This window comes from Ictidomys tridecemlineatus, chromosome 3, assembly GCF_052094955.1.
Source record: "Ictidomys tridecemlineatus isolate mIctTri1 chromosome 3, mIctTri1.hap1, whole genome shotgun sequence".
In the NCBI taxonomy this organism is placed as follows: Eukaryota; Metazoa; Chordata; class Mammalia; order Rodentia; family Sciuridae; genus Ictidomys; species Ictidomys tridecemlineatus.
In genome coordinates this window covers 166,628,174-166,642,364 of record NC_135479.1, presented here as the reverse complement: position 1 = coordinate 166,642,364, position 14,191 = coordinate 166,628,174, and the positions used below count along the sequence as shown (strand labels likewise).

Genomic DNA, 14,191 nt, shown 5'->3' with positions numbered 1-14,191 from the left:
TTCATTTTGCCTAGGTAAAACAAGTATCTCCTAATTTGGGAGTGGTTCATATGACTTTGCTCAAAAGGAAGTAAACATTATTCTTTGACCCTATAGGATGAGCTAGTCCTGATTTTATGAGGGGTGGTTGTGAGTTAGAGAGGAAGTACTCCCACCAGAGTATTTACTGAAAGTGTTTTCTGCCCTGTCATCTGAAAATGAGACACATCACTGATATTTCACTGTTATGTGTAAGCACCTTCTCTGAATGTATTTGCTTGAAATCATTAGTTTCCTCCACTGCCCATTTGATTAAGTGGTGTGTAATTCATGCTTTGATACAGGAAACCTTAAAGCAGGTGAAAACCAGTTATGCCTCACAATGCCTGTAGGCTTCCTACAGAAAAAAATGGGATCAGGGAGGGTGGATACGAATATGCCAACAGTGCCAAGATATGGAAATTGTGACATTGTAAAGGACAAGCAGAGGAAGAACTATTGGTGCTTCATGTGAGTTGAGAATAGGTTTAACATTCTCACACCCAAAGAGTTCCATCTGGAAGCTGTTCCTGGCAAAGGGAAAAAGGTGAGTATTCTTTTATCATCTGGAACAGCTGAACAGTCTCTATTCACTTTTTCCTATTTCTTGATATTGGCAAGTCAGTTTAATTATTCTTTAGGAAAAAATTTATATCCTATAAAACCAAAAAAAAAGGATCTCTTAAATTCTTTAACTGATTTGATACATCTAGAAATACCATTCTTAATATATCGATTCTTCCTTCCCATTGCCTTTATTCCCACTGATCTTTGGTTCCAGTTTCTTGGTATTATTTCTCTTTGGTCTCTTGATTTATGTAATCATTGCCATCTGCTTCCCAGGGTTACAGTATTACTTCTGGATATGCTTCCCAGCCTTCCTCCAAAAGATAGGAGAGATACAGCAGTGAATATCAGAACTGTACCCAGAGCCCTTCACATTACCACCCTAACTCTGTACCTCTTGCTTTCTTGTGTGGTAAAACCCCTGGCAGAGACAGCCTGTGCTGCTTTATTCCAGGGGGCAGGCAACACTCTGACTATGGTCAGTAAATGTTCACAATAATGAGAGAAGTGTCTATGTTCAGCAAGTTGATGCCAAATAAGTATCGAGGCCAAATGAGGCCACTAGTGCCAAACCACAGGGGTTCAAAATAATATTTAATATAATATTGTCTCATTGAATAACAAATCATATTATAATCTTTGAGTCTATAATCTTCCCTTGGTGCCAGATTTCTCATCCTCCTTTAATCTACCTCTGTAGATATTTCTACAGAGTTCATAAGGGACAAGTTAACAAGGATTTCCTTCCCATTCACCCCCTGCCTTGTGTGTAATGAGCAAAAAACAAACTCCTAGAGAAAAAAAAAAGGACTGGATTATGGATATTCTCTGGCACTCTGAGCAAGTGTCTACCATGAAATACACTGAAAAGAAATGAAAGTTTGCCAATAGCCTACATATTGTTGTATCTTCAGCTACCTAGCTAAAATATGAATTGAAAGCTTTTGAATAAAGCAGTTTTGATTACTAATGTTTCAGAAAGGAGAGCTCATAGGTATGTTGTGTTTGTTTTTTTTTTTTTTTTCCTCCTTAAGTACCCCTGAATTCAATCCCTGGTACCTGCCCCCCACCCCCAACAAAAAAAAAAAAAAAAGAGAGAGAGAGAGAGAGAGAGAGATAAACTAGGCATGGTGCATACAACCGTAATCCCAAGGGTCAGGAGCAAGGATTGCCTCAGCAACTTAGCAAGGTACTAAGCAACTCAGTGAGACCCTGTCTCTAAGCAAAATATTAAAAAGGGCTGGGGATATGGCTTAGTGGTTAAGCACCCCTGGGTTCAATCTCTGGTACCAAAAAAAAAAAAAAAAAACAAAACAAACAAAGAGTAAGAGAGAGGAGAGAGAGAGATAATTGTCCTTTCAGTTTAAAATAGATGCTCATACTTTCAAAGTTGATTCAGAATTGAGCATCAAATCAGAACAAAATAACCTTCTTTCTACACATGGTTATAAAATGTTTATCAACCAAACTCCCTGTTTTGTAACCAAGCTTCTTAAAATACTGTCTTATATGGCTGGGGTTGTGACTCCGTGTGATAGAATGCTTGCCTAGCATGTGTGAGGCACTGGGTTTGGTCCCCAGCATCACATAAAAATAAACAAATAAATAAATACTGGTTTACATATTTAAGCTTCTAAATTCTCATTTCTTACTTATTCTTCAAAGAATTATAATTTGACTTCTGCCCTTCCTGCGTTTTAAAATGACTCATTAAGCTTTTCAGTATCTCGTTGCCAAAAACTAGGACATTTCTCATCCCTTTTTGTATGATTTGATAATATTCAGTTGTTCCCCATTTTGAGAAAGTCTCCCTTGGCTATGTTTTATTACCTTCTTTATCATTTCTTTCAGCTGTCTGCCATTCTTTCTCAGCTTCCTTTCTTGACCCCTTTCCTCTGAAAAACTGCCATGCACTGATGTATCCCAGGGTTCCCTTCCCAGCATTACCTCTCATAGCTTCAGCTGTCACCCACTGCAAATCCACATCACAGCCCATCCTTTTCCAGAACTGTATTTCTGACTATGGATTGCCTTTATTCTTTTCACTAGATGTTGGGATACACTGAGGTCTAAAATAGGACTCCTCTTGCCTGCCTCTCCCTAAATAAAACCTTTGCCCCAGTCAAAATCCTTTAACAACAAAAAGCTTTGCCCTTTCCCATATTTCATGTCTTGGTGAATAACCAGAGTCCTTCTAAATAACTCCCTGTGTCCCTGCTCTTCTCTCCAGTCACTTATTCCTGTTGACTGTACATCATAATATATCTTATTTATACTCCCTCATCTTCCTTATCTGGGTTTTACTTCCTAAGTGGACTTCCATCCTCCAACCTAAAACTTTTCCAGTCTTTCTTCCATGTTACTATAATAGTTATTTAAGAAGCATGGCTGATTGTCTCGTTCTCCTCTCAAGTTTTCGCTGGTTCTGTCTTGCCAACAATATGTAGTCCAACTGCTTATGGCTAGCCCTTCCTTTTCTCATCCTGCACTCCCACCCATGCTGTAGCCATATGGAAAGCCTGCGTTCCCTCAGCATCCATGCTCTTTTCTCACCTCTGTGCCATTACACTTACCTTGAATGTAGTTTCCTATTTTGTTTGCCTAAGGACTAGACTCCTATGCTTTCTCTGTACAGCTTCACCAGGGTAATCCCTTGCATAGTTAGGTGCCCAATTTATTGCTTCCCTAGTTTTGATAGTGACTGGTGATTCTTGTGTTGCATTGATAATATCTTTAACCATGTTTTTTTTTCCTTGCATTGGACCATGAGATCTTTGAGAACAGAGGCTGTGGCATATTCATGCTTCTATCCCCGACACCTAGCCTATAGTAACAAGTTAGTCCTAGTTTGCAGAATGGGTCATTGTTTCATCCAAAACAGCCTTACCTTTCACATTCCTGTTCTAGTAAGCTTATGAATTCATCACTCTTCACCATATATTCTTTATGTTTTCTTTTTTCTTCCTCCAACTGCAATATGGTTTGCCTGTGGGATTTTTCTACCATTAAAAGTTGTTCCAAGATTCGTCTGTGAGATTCTTTATGTTTTTCCACGACTTTGTCCAACTACAAAAGAAAATGCATTTATAACCTGTTAACTACAATACTGCCATCTTTCATTCTTTTATAAGTGTCTATTTTGACTAATTCAGTGGTAAGTTTTTGATCTCATGGTTTAGTTTTTATCATTACTCATGTTAATTGATACTTTTTGGTTGATATGTTTTTTAACACAAATGTCTTTTTATGTCACCAAAATTTTCCAGGGAGAATAATCTGTATCTCTGTGGATATCAGAATGCTTTCTTCATGTCCCTTTTCTGACACCCTTGCTTCTCTCCCCAGAGATTTTAATGATTGAGAGAGAATCCTTGTACATTGTTTGATTCTGCAGTTGCCCTGGCTCTTCTTCCCTGGCCTACCCTGCAATATTGTCTGCCAGTGTATATCTCTTGGATCCTTTGGTCTGTTTTGTTTTTATTATGCATCAAAGTATTTTCATTAAAATAGATATATAGATAATTAATCTGTGTTGGTGTGTAGTATGTGTGTGACCAAATGTTAAGTGCCAAGTCCTTTCTAGTTTTCATAGCACCATACTTATGTCTTTGTTATAAAATGATCACCCTGCACCTGATTTATGTTTCTCTTCCCTACTAGATGATTAACTCCCCAAGGATACAGTCTACATCCACTATTTCCTAAAATCTTAGCATCCAGAGTACCATGCTTCATATAAGCACCCTTTAGTATATGTTTACAGAGTGAAAACAAAATAATTGGGTAAGGAAATCAAGAAAGAAAGGAAGAAAAGAAGGAGAACACCTAGAGCAAAAGTGGCTCAGGATCTTAATGATTAAGATCATGGTTTTCAAAGCATGGGACTTTCTAGATTAAGCATTAGATGCTGTAACTGACATGTTACTTGCCCTTTGCCTTTATTGTAAAGGATTGAAAATTTGTTACTCAGCATGACTTTACAACCATATAGCATTTTTAGGATATTAAGTGGGCATCCCAAAAGCTATGTACTTGACCAGAAATACAAATGAATAGAATTATGAAAGTGTGTGTCCCAGCATGTAGAACCCAATGATTTCTTCTTTTTTTTTTTTTTGCATTTTTTTTAAAATTTATTTTTTAATTATAGGTGGATACAATATTTTTAAGTAAATTTTTTATTTATATATGACAGCAGAATGCATTACAATTGTTATTACATATTTAGAGCACAATTTTTTATATCTCTGGTTGTATACATAGTATACACCAATTTATGTCTCCGTACATGTTCTTTGGATAGTAAAAATCATCACATTCCACCATCATTAATTACCCCATTCCCCCTCCCTTCCCCTCCAATTCCTCTGCCCTATCTAGAGTTCATCTATTCCTCTCATGCTCCCGCTCCCTATCCCACTATGAATCAGCCTCCTTATATCAAAGAAAACATTTGGCATTTGTTTTTTTGGGATTGGCTAACTTCACTTAGTATTATCTTCTCTAACTCCATCCATTAACCTGCAAATGCCATGATTTTATTCTCTTTTATTGCTGAGTAATATTCCATTGTGTATAGATGCCACATGTTTTTTCCATTCATCTATTGAAGGGCATCTAGGTTGGTTCCACATTTACCTATTGTGAATTGTGCTGCTATAAACATTGATGTGGCTGTGTCCCTGTAGTATGCTGTTTTTAAGCTTTGAATATAGACTGAAGAGAGGGATATCTGGGTCAAATGGTGGTTCCATTCCCAATTTTCCAAGAAATCTCCATATTGCTTTCCATTTTGGCTGCACCAATTTGCAGTCCCACCAGCAAGTATGAGTGTACTTTTTTCCCCATACCCTCGCCTACACTTATTGTTGTTTGTCTTCATAATAGCTGCTATTCTGACTGGAGTGAGATGAAATCTTAGAGTGGTTTTGATTTGCATTTCTCTAATTGCTAGAGATGATGAACATTTTTTTCATGTATTTGGTGATTGATTGTACATCATTTTCTGAGAAGTGCCTGTTCAGGTCCTTGGCCCATTTATTGATTGACTTATTTGGTTTTTTTGGTGTTTAGCTTTTTGAGTTCTTTATATACCCTAGTGATTACTGTTCTATCTTATGTGTGAGGAGTAAAGATTTGCTCCTAAGATGTAGGCTCTCTATTCACCTCACAGATTATTTCTTTTGCTGAGAAGAAACGTCTTAGTTTGAGTCCATCCCATTTATTGATTCTTGATTTTAATTCTTGTGCCACAGGAGTCTTATTAAGGAAATTGGGGCCTAATCCCATATGATGGAGATTAGGGCCTCCTTTTTCTTCTGTTAGACGTAGGGTCTCTGGTTGTATTCCTAAGTCCTTGATCCATTTTGAGTTGAGTTTTGTGCATGGTGAGAAATAGGGGTTTAATCTCATTTTGTTGCATGTGGATTTCCAGTTTTCCCAGCACCATTTGTTGTAGAGGCTGTCTTTTCTCCAATGCATGTTCTTGGCACCTTTGTCTAATATAAGATAATTGTAGTTTTGTGGGTTAGTCTCTGTGTCCTGTATTCAGTACCGTTGGTCTACCAGTCTGTTTTGGTGCCAATACCATGCTGTTTTTGTTACTATTGCTCAGGTGTATAGTTTAAGATCTGGTACAGTGATGCCACCTGCTTCACTCTTCCTGCTAAGGATTGCTTTAGCTATTCTGGGTCTCTTATTTTTCCATATGAATTTTATGATTGCCTTTTCTATTTCTATGAGGAATGTCATTGGAATTTGATCAGAATTGCATGAAATCTGTATAGTGCTTTTGGAAGTATGGTCATTTTGATAATATTAATTCTCCTTATCCAAGAGCAAGGTAGATCTATTTTCTAGGGTTTTCTTTGATTTCTTTCTTTAGGGTTCTATAATTTTTATTATTTGGATCTTTCACCTCTTTCGTTAAGTTGATTCCAAAGTGTTTTTTGGTTTGTTTGTTTGTTTGAGGCTATTGAGAATGGGGTAGTTTTCCTCATTTCCCTTTCTGAGAATTTGTCACTGATATATTGAAATGTCTTTGATTTATGGGTGCTGATTTTATATCCTGCTACTTTCTGAATTCATTTACTAGTTCTAGGCATTTTCTGGTGGAACTTTTAGGATCTTCAAGGTATAGAATCATATCATCAGCAAATAGGGTAAATTTGAGTTCTTCTTTTCCTATGTTTTGGATACAATATTTTTATGTGGTGCTGAGGATCAAACCCAGTGCCTCACACATGCTAGGTGAGCACTCTACATCTGAGCCACAACCTCAGCCTCCCACTGATTTCTCTTGGACCGTTAAATGCTTAAGCTGGTTGTTTAACTTTCTAATATGGGTTTTTGTGATTTTGAAAAATATTTTATTATGCAATTGTTGATGCCTTTAAATGCCAGACCTTTTGTGGATGCTAGAACTGCTAAGTTGTATTGTCTGCTGGCGAGGCACTGTTAACTGATGATCATTTTTGAACAGGGAAATGATATTCATTTGTTGTGGTCTCAAGGCACTACAGCCCTCTCAATCCTATCTTACAGTTGCCCAAACTTTGTAATGCATTGTTAGGGAAATTCAAATCAATTGCTCTTAGAATTTGAAAGTAAATAATGAAAAGATGAGGTTCAATTTAGGGAAGTTACCAACTGATTTAGAAAAAAAATTAATTTAATTTGTCACTAGAAAGGCTGGAAAGAATCAGTTCCTTTTATTTAGTATATGACCAAATAAATGGTGTTCCTTCCTACAGCCTCTTTCTAGTCATTTCTTTTCATTACCAACATGATCTTGCAACAGTGGAATTAGTTATTCTCCTATGGAAGACCGAAGGCCTTCTGCACCCACTGCCATTTCAGGCCCATTTCCATTCCATCCCATACTTTCTTCACCCAACTTTTAGCCACCCTGGACTTAGAAATCACTCTGCTTTTCGCAGTGCTGAAACCTAGAAACCTTTTCTCCTTCATCAATTTTCACCAAAACTTTTTCTGTCCTGTTCACTCCTTAAGTAGCATTGTTTTCTCCTTGTATCAATGCCTAGTTCTCTGGGTTTTGCTTCTGTCACATTCCATGATTCTCAAAAGAGTGGTTTGAATTTACTACATGCTGTTCAGTGGAACCACCAGGCAGCTCACGATTGTATCAGCTGCAGAGAGAAAGCTTCTAAATAAAAGTGTTACTGATTCTGAAGATGTTTTAGCCTGTATTTGAAGTTTTATTCTCTGACTTCATTTCTTCATGTTTAGAATGCCTCTCAGAAAACAGGCCAATGGTTTTCACTTCAGTCTGTTCCTCATTCCTGACAGATCAAATGATGGACCTGATGCTCCCTGAGTAGATGTGAGCTTGGCCAAGCCACATGACTATTCCATACTTCAGGATCTTCATATACAATGTGAGTGGTGGGAAGTAGATTGTTCACAAGATCAGTTCTAGTACCACAATTTTTACAGAGAAACCAGTATTTTAAATACCTATTCTGACATAAGTTCCTGGTACTATGGTAGTTGCCATGGAGAATGCAAGAGAAACTGAACCTATAGTGCATACACTCTCACTAGGAAGATAAGCTAAACACATGCAATCATTAGGAGCAGTACACGTGGCATATCATTAAGTACAAAAGGACAATCAGAGAATGATTCTCCCTTTTTTATATATTCCCAGGTGGAGATTGAGTGAAACTTGGGAAGAAAAAAGGAAGACTCATAAGTCATTTCAGGGATGATCAGATACAGAAAAATTGAAAAGATGGCTTCCTAGTGTTTCCTGTGCAATGACAAACTCCCAGCTTATCAGTTCAGCCTCCTGATATGATGTCCTACCCCCATCCCATGATAAAATCCAACTAGTTGCCTGGAATGAAGAAAGCATAGTATATCCCATTAGGTTGGATTTTTGGTTATCCTTCTATGGCCATAGGGAATCAAACACAGAGAAGTTTTCTGTCTTTTTGCCCTTATCTACTTAATATCTGTTTAGAAATTAATGATGAGCTTTTTTTTTTTTTTTCAAACACACCCCAAGTCATAGACCACCCTGATTTGGGCTTGGTCTTTTTTCTGTGCTATGATTTTGGTTCTCTTTGTTCTTTTTTCTTGTCTCTTTGTAGATTGTCCTTATCCTTTTGTTTTGTTTTGTTTTTGTTTTTGTTGTTTTAAATTAACCCTGAATATACGGGTAGGGATAAAGCTAATCTAAGATAGCAGAGAAATTGTTTGACCTTTTTAGTCTATTAAAGGTAATTTCAAAATATCTCTTCTTCTTCTTCCTTGACTGTACTGAAACCTAATTTCCCTTGTAAACACTGGAATCTGAAAAATAAATAGTTTCTCATTTCCTCCATATCTAGAAGAGAAGGTATAATTATCAGCTGCATGCTGCCAGTGCAAACCTTCCTGAAAGCCATTAGTCGTTTCATCCTCACTCTGAATAGTGATAATCTTCTCTCATGTTCAGTTTGATCATCTGCTGAGTTGTATTTGGGGCTGAAGTTGTGGCTCAGTGGTAGAGCCCTTGCCTAGCACAAATGAGCCCCTGGGTTCGAGCCTCAGTACCACATAAAAATAAATAAATAAAATAAAGGTATTGTGTCCAACTGCAAATAAAAAAATATATATAGTTGTATTTTTATTGAAGGCACAGAAACTGGGGAACAAATTGCAGTTAAAGATTGCAAGCATTTGTGTTGAGACAGAGTATTTCCAATATCCTACTGATGTTGACATAAATTTGAATCAGTCAGTTTCATTTTACACTGAAGTCTTGACGGTTATACCCTTTGTGGAGTTCCGTTAGGGGCACATTTACTGGTCACTTATTTTCACTTGAGTTCATACAGGTTGAGGGCTTTGTGCCTGATATTGTTTCACAGTCAGTATGTGAAGCGCCAAGATACAGTTTTAACACTGTTGACTTGCATGCAGCCTCGGCTCCTTTTGTTTAAAATTTGGATTAAGGCACAAGTCAACAGACTCTGGGTGGTCTTATCCTCACCCCTCAGAGAAGCAGATTCACATGACCAAACTCCTTTACAACTTGGCAAGATGGTAGTCTTCTCTCATGAGACACCCAACACAATAATAGGAAGGACATTAGAGGTCACTCCTGAGGTAGAATGCCAGAGCTTATGTGGAAGAAATTTGTCCAAAACTTGCTTTCAGTCACTCCAGCCTTAACTCATACTCTTTGCTGTTTCCTTTTTATAAAAATGAAAAATTATGAAATGTTCCATTGATGTCTCAGAGGAAAAATAGAAGAATAAAACAAGGATGCCAAAGAGTTTCAGAAATGTCAACAAGGAGAGAGCAAGAAGTCCTTCATCTTGTGCAGTGATGGCCATATTGAGGCTGCTCACCTTTGCCATTGTAATAGTTAAGCACATTTGGCTGGGGAGAGGTCTTCCCTAACATTAAACTTTTGAAGGAAAAAGAGGGTATATATCTAATGTCTATACTTTTAAAAACTGTTTCTTGGGCAGTTCAGATCATTTTCTTGCCCAAAATTTTTATGACATAATTTCAGTGTTTTCAAAGAAATTAACCCCCATGGCTGAACTTTTCTATTTTTTAAATTTTATTTTTGGTAGCCATCAAGTACCTAAAAAAAGTACATTCTCCTCTGAAAAAATCAATCCCTCTTTTATAGTATTGCCCGATTGATGCTACTCAAATGTTAGGGGAACAAAACAAAACAAAACAAAACCTTTAATTGGCTTTCTGCTAGCTGGAAGATGAATTCAGTCTCCTTATCTTGGCACTCAGAGTTCTTGTGATCATAAGTTTTGTAATGCTCTAGACTCTCTTTGTTCTTCCCTCCCCCTCCCCCTCCCCCCCTCCTCCTCCCCCTCCCCCCCCCTCCCCCTCCTTGTGCCCTCCTTTTGGGGCACAGGGTGGGAGTGCATGAGCATGCACCACACACATACATATGAGAAAAAGAGGAATTCTTGCATTTATTATGTTTCAGTCTGATATCAAGAAACCAACCTAGTAGAAGCATCCTATTATTCATCTCTTTCTCCCAAGAAATTAATAGTATTTCCCTACTTTATGTACATTTTCAATGCATTAGAAAGTAAAACTATAGGCTAGGCATGGTAGTGTACACCTATAATCTCAGGAACTTGGGAAGCTGAGGCGGGAGGATCCCTAGTTCAAGGCCAACTCAGCAACTTAGAGAGAACCTCAGCAATTTAGCAAAACCCTGTCTCAAAAAATATAAAGGACTGGAGGTGTAGTTCAGTGGTAAAGTACCTCAATCCCCAGTACCAGGAAGGAAGGAAGGAAAGAAGGAAGATTGGCTGGAAATCTGGTTGACCTCAAAGAACTGGAAGGGAGTTACAGGTGCTGCCTCCTTACACACCCAGTGCTTGACTGACTGTTGAGCTTTGCCTTCCTCCCAGGACCCACCCTGATGTGGTGCATACCTCATTCATTGGTTTCTCATAGATGTCCTCCTGCCAAGGAATTGATTTTGCTTGAAAAGCATCTCTCTGGAGAGCTTCCAACACCTTTTTCGGAGTAACAAACCCATACTGAGCTTCCAGCAAAGCCAAGTCCATTTTTTCAGCCTTTAAAATACCGATGACTTCATCTCGAGCCTGTAGGAACAAAAAATATTTCAAAAAGCCTACTTCATCTACCAGTAGTCTCAGCAAATGATCCCTTGTGAGAGTTAATAGTGATTTTTCTTCAGTTTCAAATATAAATAAATAATATTTGGTTATAAGACCTTTTGGAAAAGGTAACAAAACTATGTCCCTTCATCCTTCTTACTGTCTAATTACATGCTAACAATATTTTAAAAAGTCATTGCTATCTAACATAGGGGAACTATATTTTCTTATTGTGTTTGACAAGCAGATAACCTAAATGGCAGTCCTTTGAGGGATAGTGTTTTCAGGGAGTAGGAAATAAGATTCTCCAATATGTGTAGCTAGCTATTTTTCGATTTTTATATAAATAAAAAGATTATTATGCCATGGCAAGTCTAGGAACAAGTTCACATCAGATGCAAAACTCCTATTATTATTTAAACCAATCCAGAAGTCATCTAGCAGCATGGTTACCAATACTGCCCTTGTGTGATGAAGTGAGTGGGCAGAACAGACAGAGGATGTAACTTTTCACAACATGTATGCCAATTATATGTAATAATGACACCCCCTTTAGATGTGATTAATTGCTCTTGGAGTTGGCAGAAGAGAATTTTGTGTATGTGTATTTATGCTTTGCTTCCATGTACACACAAGTACTAACCACAGATACCTATTTCTGTGGCAACATGCAGACCAAATTCACAACCAGCTTTCCCCAGGAATCATGCCAGGGATCACTCCTAGCCAGCTGACCTGCAGTTCTCCCTCTAGAATGCTGAGAAGAAATAACAGGTCATCTCTTGAAAGATCATCTGCTTGGTGGCCATTGCCATTGTGTGGCTTCTCTGACTTGGGACATGGAAGGATTTCATCCAACTCAATCGTGGAGTCTTTGTCTTGCTGTTTGTGCTTCATGTTCTGGAAATTCTGGTCTTTACTGTGTCTTGGAAATTGTTTGGGGGCTGAGCCCTCAGGGTTAGTGCTTCTGGAACGCATTCTTTAAGGCCTAGAAGGAGAGAAGATAATTTGTAACTCTTAATGGAAGTAGAGTTTTATAAGAGTACCTATTACTGTTTTAACAAGTCTGCATTCTTGTTATATTTACACAGCCAAAAAGTTGGTCTTTCTGATCTCTGCAGCAGAGAGTTATTAGCAGAATCATAAATCACAGTCTTATTTACACTTCTGCTTTTAAAGTCAACATTTTAAAAACATCTTCTGCTTTGATTAAGGCCACTTATGTCCAGGGGTAAACAGACTGTGTTTGAACTTCATCCACCAAACATTCCACCACAAGGACCCAGGTCATATCTCCAACCATGGCCTAAATGCTTACTTGGAGACATGCTTGACATAACCGTAAAATGATAAACTTGCTGTTTTGCCTTCAGATTCACATTATAGTATTTCTTTTTAAAGTGGTTTGGTTTGAGGTGTTATGTATGTGTGTGTGTGTTCATTTTGTTTGTTTTGTTAATATTTTAGTCTTTGGTGCATTAGGATAGAAGTGTCAATTATTAATACAGAATACCTCGGATTATTTTGTTGTAAAAGCAAAGTTTAGTATTAAAGGAATGAAGGCTTGGTTCCTGGCAGTGTTCCTAATATTCTGATAAAATTCAAAATCTATCCTTGGGTAAGTCAAATTTAGGAATCTCATGTCCAAAGCAGAGACATTACTGCTTATGGTATTTAGCCATAAATATTTGAGGGCCACAACAGTTTCATATTGTATAACTATCCAAGTTAATTTATAATAGAAAAATTGTTTCATTTTACTTTTGAAGTTTCTGACTAATAAAGAAAACATCATTTAAACTTAGAGTAGACTCTAACTATATCTAAGCAGTTTATTAATTTTGCTTTCCCCCCCCCACAAATCATGAATCTTTTATCATCACTGGTAGCTTACTTTTAGTTTGTAATAATATTTCTTTAAAAATATGAAAAACTCAAGCATACAGAATACTATATAAAATAGAATGAACCGCTGCTTACCATGCAAATTTATCAAATTTTACTAATTTACTGTACACACACACACACATGCGTGCACACACACACATATATATATATAAAATAATTTTTGTAAGTAATGTATTATAAATGCAGTCAAAGACCCCTGTATAGCTCTTTGGAACCATTCTCTTCCCGTCCACTCCAGAAATAATCACCACCTTGAACTTGGTGTTTATCATTCCTGAGCATGTTTTATACTTTTTAATGCTTTTAAATACTTTCTGAAACTTGCCTTTTAAATCCTGTATTATAAAAATTCTTCCTTGTTCCATTTTACTGTAGTTCATATATTTTGATTGCTAGTAGTATTTCATTATATGAATAGTCCACCATTTACTTATCTTTATTGATAGATCTTGAAATACATTACTTTTTCTCAGTATTAGAAAAAGACATTCTTAAACATTTTTCACCTTGTGTACGAGCATTTATCCTGAAAACAGTGTTTAGGGCACAGCAATGGGATTTCTGAACTCTGGAAAATCCCACTCAACAACTAGAGATTGTTGCTGTCCCAAAGGGACAAAGTGTGAGAGTTCTCAATGCTCCATTGTCTTCATTGTCACTTCATAAATTTATAATTTTTGATAGTATGTTAGTGGTCTTTACCCATTTTTCTCCTGTGTTGTTTTATTCTTTTGGATTTGTGGGAAGCCATTACATACTCAAATTACTAATTTGTTGATTATGTTCAGCTCTTGTCTTTCCTAGTAGGTAGGTTATATTTTTACTTTAAATCTTTTATGTTATTAAAACTTACAGAAATTTTAAGTTTTAATTTATTAAAAGTTATCCGTTTTTTCTTTTCTCTTTTTGACTAACATACATTAGTTATACATATTAATAGGGTTCAATGTGATATTTCCACATACTCATATAGCATGCACGATCAAATACAGCCTCCCTGGATCCACTCTCCATGCTTTGCACAAACACTTTGCACAACTACTATAATTCCTAGTCTACATTCAGCTCAATTTTCTTTTAGC

General features: G+C 37.0%; 2 protein-coding genes across 5 annotated transcripts in view; one reads left to right on the top strand and one right to left on the bottom strand.

Annotated features, from left to right (window-relative positions):
• Positions 1-12,189, bottom strand: part of Filip1l (filamin A interacting protein 1 like) — a 103,266-nt gene extending 91,077 nt beyond the window's left edge. For both annotated transcript variants that reach the window (XM_005335062.5, XM_078044392.1), the window contains exons 1-3: positions 11,937-12,189; positions 11,013-11,186; positions 3,473-3,651 (exon numbers count right to left, since the gene is read on the bottom strand). In XM_005335062.5, the coding sequence (XP_005335119.3) occupies positions 3,473-3,651; positions 11,013-11,186; positions 11,937-12,179 (596 nt within the window). In that variant the 5' untranslated portion in view covers positions 12,180-12,189. The remainder of the gene's footprint in view (positions 1-3,472; positions 3,652-11,012; positions 11,187-11,936) is intronic.
• Cmss1 (cms1 ribosomal small subunit homolog) overlaps positions 1-14,191 on the top strand; it is a 321,594-nt gene that overhangs the window by 94,746 nt on the left and 212,657 nt on the right. The gene's annotated exons all lie outside the window — the stretch shown is intronic.